General features: G+C 50.6%; 1 protein-coding gene across 1 annotated transcript; it reads left to right on the plus strand.

The window, feature by feature from the left end:
• Positions 1-206: 206 nt before the first annotated feature.
• atoh1a (atonal bHLH transcription factor 1a) lies at positions 207-1,061 on the plus strand. Its single transcript, XM_060851460.1, has one exon. The coding sequence runs from the start codon at positions 207-209 to the stop codon at positions 1,059-1,061; it is 855 nt and encodes a 284-aa protein (XP_060707443.1).
• The last annotated feature ends 1,552 nt before the right edge of the window (positions 1,062-2,613 follow it).

The following is a 2,613-nucleotide window of genomic DNA, read 5'->3' on the forward strand; positions in this document are numbered from 1 at the left end:
AAACTTTTGCAAGAAGATTCGCAGCAAACTTTGAAAAGAAGATCTGCAGCAATCTTTTGCAAGACGACAAAGCGTCTGGAACAGCCACAAAGTTATTTTTCAGAGCTTCTCCCCACTCTTTATTGTTTTAGTTTTCTTATTTTTTATTTTGCTTCTGTTTTTTTTTGCTTTGCATCCTCGCCCCGTTTGCAAACCGTCGAGTTGCCATGAGCCAGATGCATTCGGAAGAGTGGACGGATCTGAAAGAGCTGACGGCTGAGAGGTGTTTGCAGCCGCCCCAGGCAGGTCAGGGCTACCCGCCGCCCGCTGCACTCTCGCTGATGGACACCGACCCCAGGGGATGGCTGGCGCCCGCTTTGCAAAGCGGAGGCACCTGCCCGGCTCACGGCGACTCCTACCTGTCCCCCGGTGGCTCCTCCTCGGAGGAGGAGCTGCTGCTGCTGGAGGCCGGGGTGGGAGCGGATCCCGGCCGTTGCAGCGGACGGGGTAAGAGCCCGGTGAGGGTGCGGGAGCTTTGCAAGTTGAAGGCGGGGGAGCTCGGCTGCCGGCAGCGGGCTCCGGCCAGCGGGGTGCAGAGGCAGAGGAGGCTGGCGGCGAACGCCCGGGAGAGGAGAAGGATGCACGGGCTGAACCACGCCTTCGACCAACTCCGCGGGGTCATCCCCTCCTTCAACAACGACAAGAAGCTGTCAAAGTACGAGACGCTGCAGATGGCACAGATCTACATCAGCGCCCTGGCTGACCTGCTGCAGGGGGGCGAAGCCGAGACTAACCCCCGGGCTCCGGGGAACCCCTCCCCCCCGGGCTGCAGGCGCTACCCCCCCGGCCCGGGACACCCGCCTCCACCCCCACCCCAGCTGCTGCAAGCCGGCCCCGGGGCCCCGCCGTTTGCTTTCCCGGACGGGCCGTCCGCATCCCCCGACGCCAGCAAGACGTCCCCCCGCTCCCAGCGGAGCGATGGCGAGTTCTCCCCCCGCTCGCACTCCAGCGACTCGGAAGACGTGACCCTGGATCTGCCGAGCGAAGACGACGAGCTCCCCGAAGCCCCGAATTACCAATAACTGCAGCAAGGCGGAGCGGAAAGCAGCCTGGACTCTCGTTTATATAATTATATATATCTCTATTTTTTACAGGTGCAGAATGAACTTGTGTTTCATGCCGAATGAACGCTTCCCCGTGCAGACTGAACTTCTATTACCCCATGCAGAGTTTTATTTACACTTCCCCCGGTGCAGAATATTTTTATTTGTTCCCTCCCCCCCGTGCAAAATTAGTGCAGGATGAGTTATTACCTCCCATTGCAAAATATCGTTTACGGCCCCCGCCCAGGCAAAATTTTCCCCCAGAGCAAGACGAGCTATTCGCTTCCCTGTCCCCTCCCCAGTATAGGATGGGCTATTCCTCCTCCCCCCCACCCCCAGCGCAGAATGGGATATTTATTTCCCTTCCCCCCCCCCCCCCCCAAGAGTTCAGGATGGTCTGTTTCCCCCTCCACCACCCCCAGAGCAGGATGGGGTATTCTCCCCACCCCCAAATGCAGGACTGTCAATTCCCCCCCAAGTGCAGGATGATCTGTTCCACCCCCACAGTGCAGATGGGCTCTTCCGCCCCCCACCCAACAAGTGCAGGATGAGCTATTTTCCCCCCAGTCCAGGATTTTTAAATAATTCCTCTCATCCAGAATTTTTTTTAAACAGCACCTCCCCCCACCCTCAACCCGGGTAGCGTGTGTTCGAAATGAACTTTCTCCCCCCTAAAAAAGATCCTTTTTATTCCCCCCCCCCCACCCCGGAATAAACTGTTTTTTTTGTATTGCGTTTTAAGTTGTTGTTATTCCTGTTACCGTTTTGCTATCGCGCTGAAATGCTCATAGAATATTTTTGTTTCCGATGTTTGAAACGCATGTTGCTAATTTTTGATACTCATTGCAGACGAGTGATGATGCTCCCTAATAGCGCACGCACTTTAAACCTCAGCCTTTTCGGCAGAACTGCCAATTCTAGTGTTTATAATATTTATGTAGCTCCCTTTGCATTCGGTGGTTTATATATAGAGAGATTTTATATACATACATATATATAAAGTAATATTGTTTCGAGATCTTTGTGACTGGCGTTATGACTCGTAGACGATTTTAATGTCCTGGCTGCTGGAAACGCAGAATTATTATTTATTGGTCAATTGAGTGTACATCTTTTTCTTGCCCTGCTCAGTTAATCTTTTGTATATTGTACATAAGTATAATTTTTTTAAAAACAAAATCCAATCGGACAACTGGGAAAATGTAACTTTTTCTAAAAAGTCCTTTAAACTTAGTAATTTTGTTTTATGTTCCACGCCACCGATGATGTATTGTTGCTTTTTATTTGAGTTTTTAACAAAAAATAAATATAACTGAAAAAGCACGCTGTGGAAACGTTTGTTGTTTAAGGAGATGAGTTTTGGATATGCCGGTGCTGGACTGGGGTGGAGAAAGTTAAAAATCACACAACACCAGGTTATATTCCAAAAGGTTTAATTGGAAGCACACTAGCTTTGTTAAAGTTAAAAAGTATTTATGACTTTAAGGAGACACGTATGTTCTTAAAATATCCGTTCACAATTTTTCAGGGC

This window comes from Hemiscyllium ocellatum, chromosome 36 (assembly GCF_020745735.1).
Source record: "Hemiscyllium ocellatum isolate sHemOce1 chromosome 36, sHemOce1.pat.X.cur, whole genome shotgun sequence".
NCBI lineage: Eukaryota > Metazoa > Chordata > Chondrichthyes > Orectolobiformes > Hemiscylliidae > Hemiscyllium > Hemiscyllium ocellatum.

What these genes read in the sequence shown, in the direction of transcription:
- atoh1a (XM_060851460.1), top strand. Translation starts at nt 207, where the DNA reads ATGAGCCAGATGCATTCGGAAGAGTGGACGGATCTGAAAGAGCTGACG.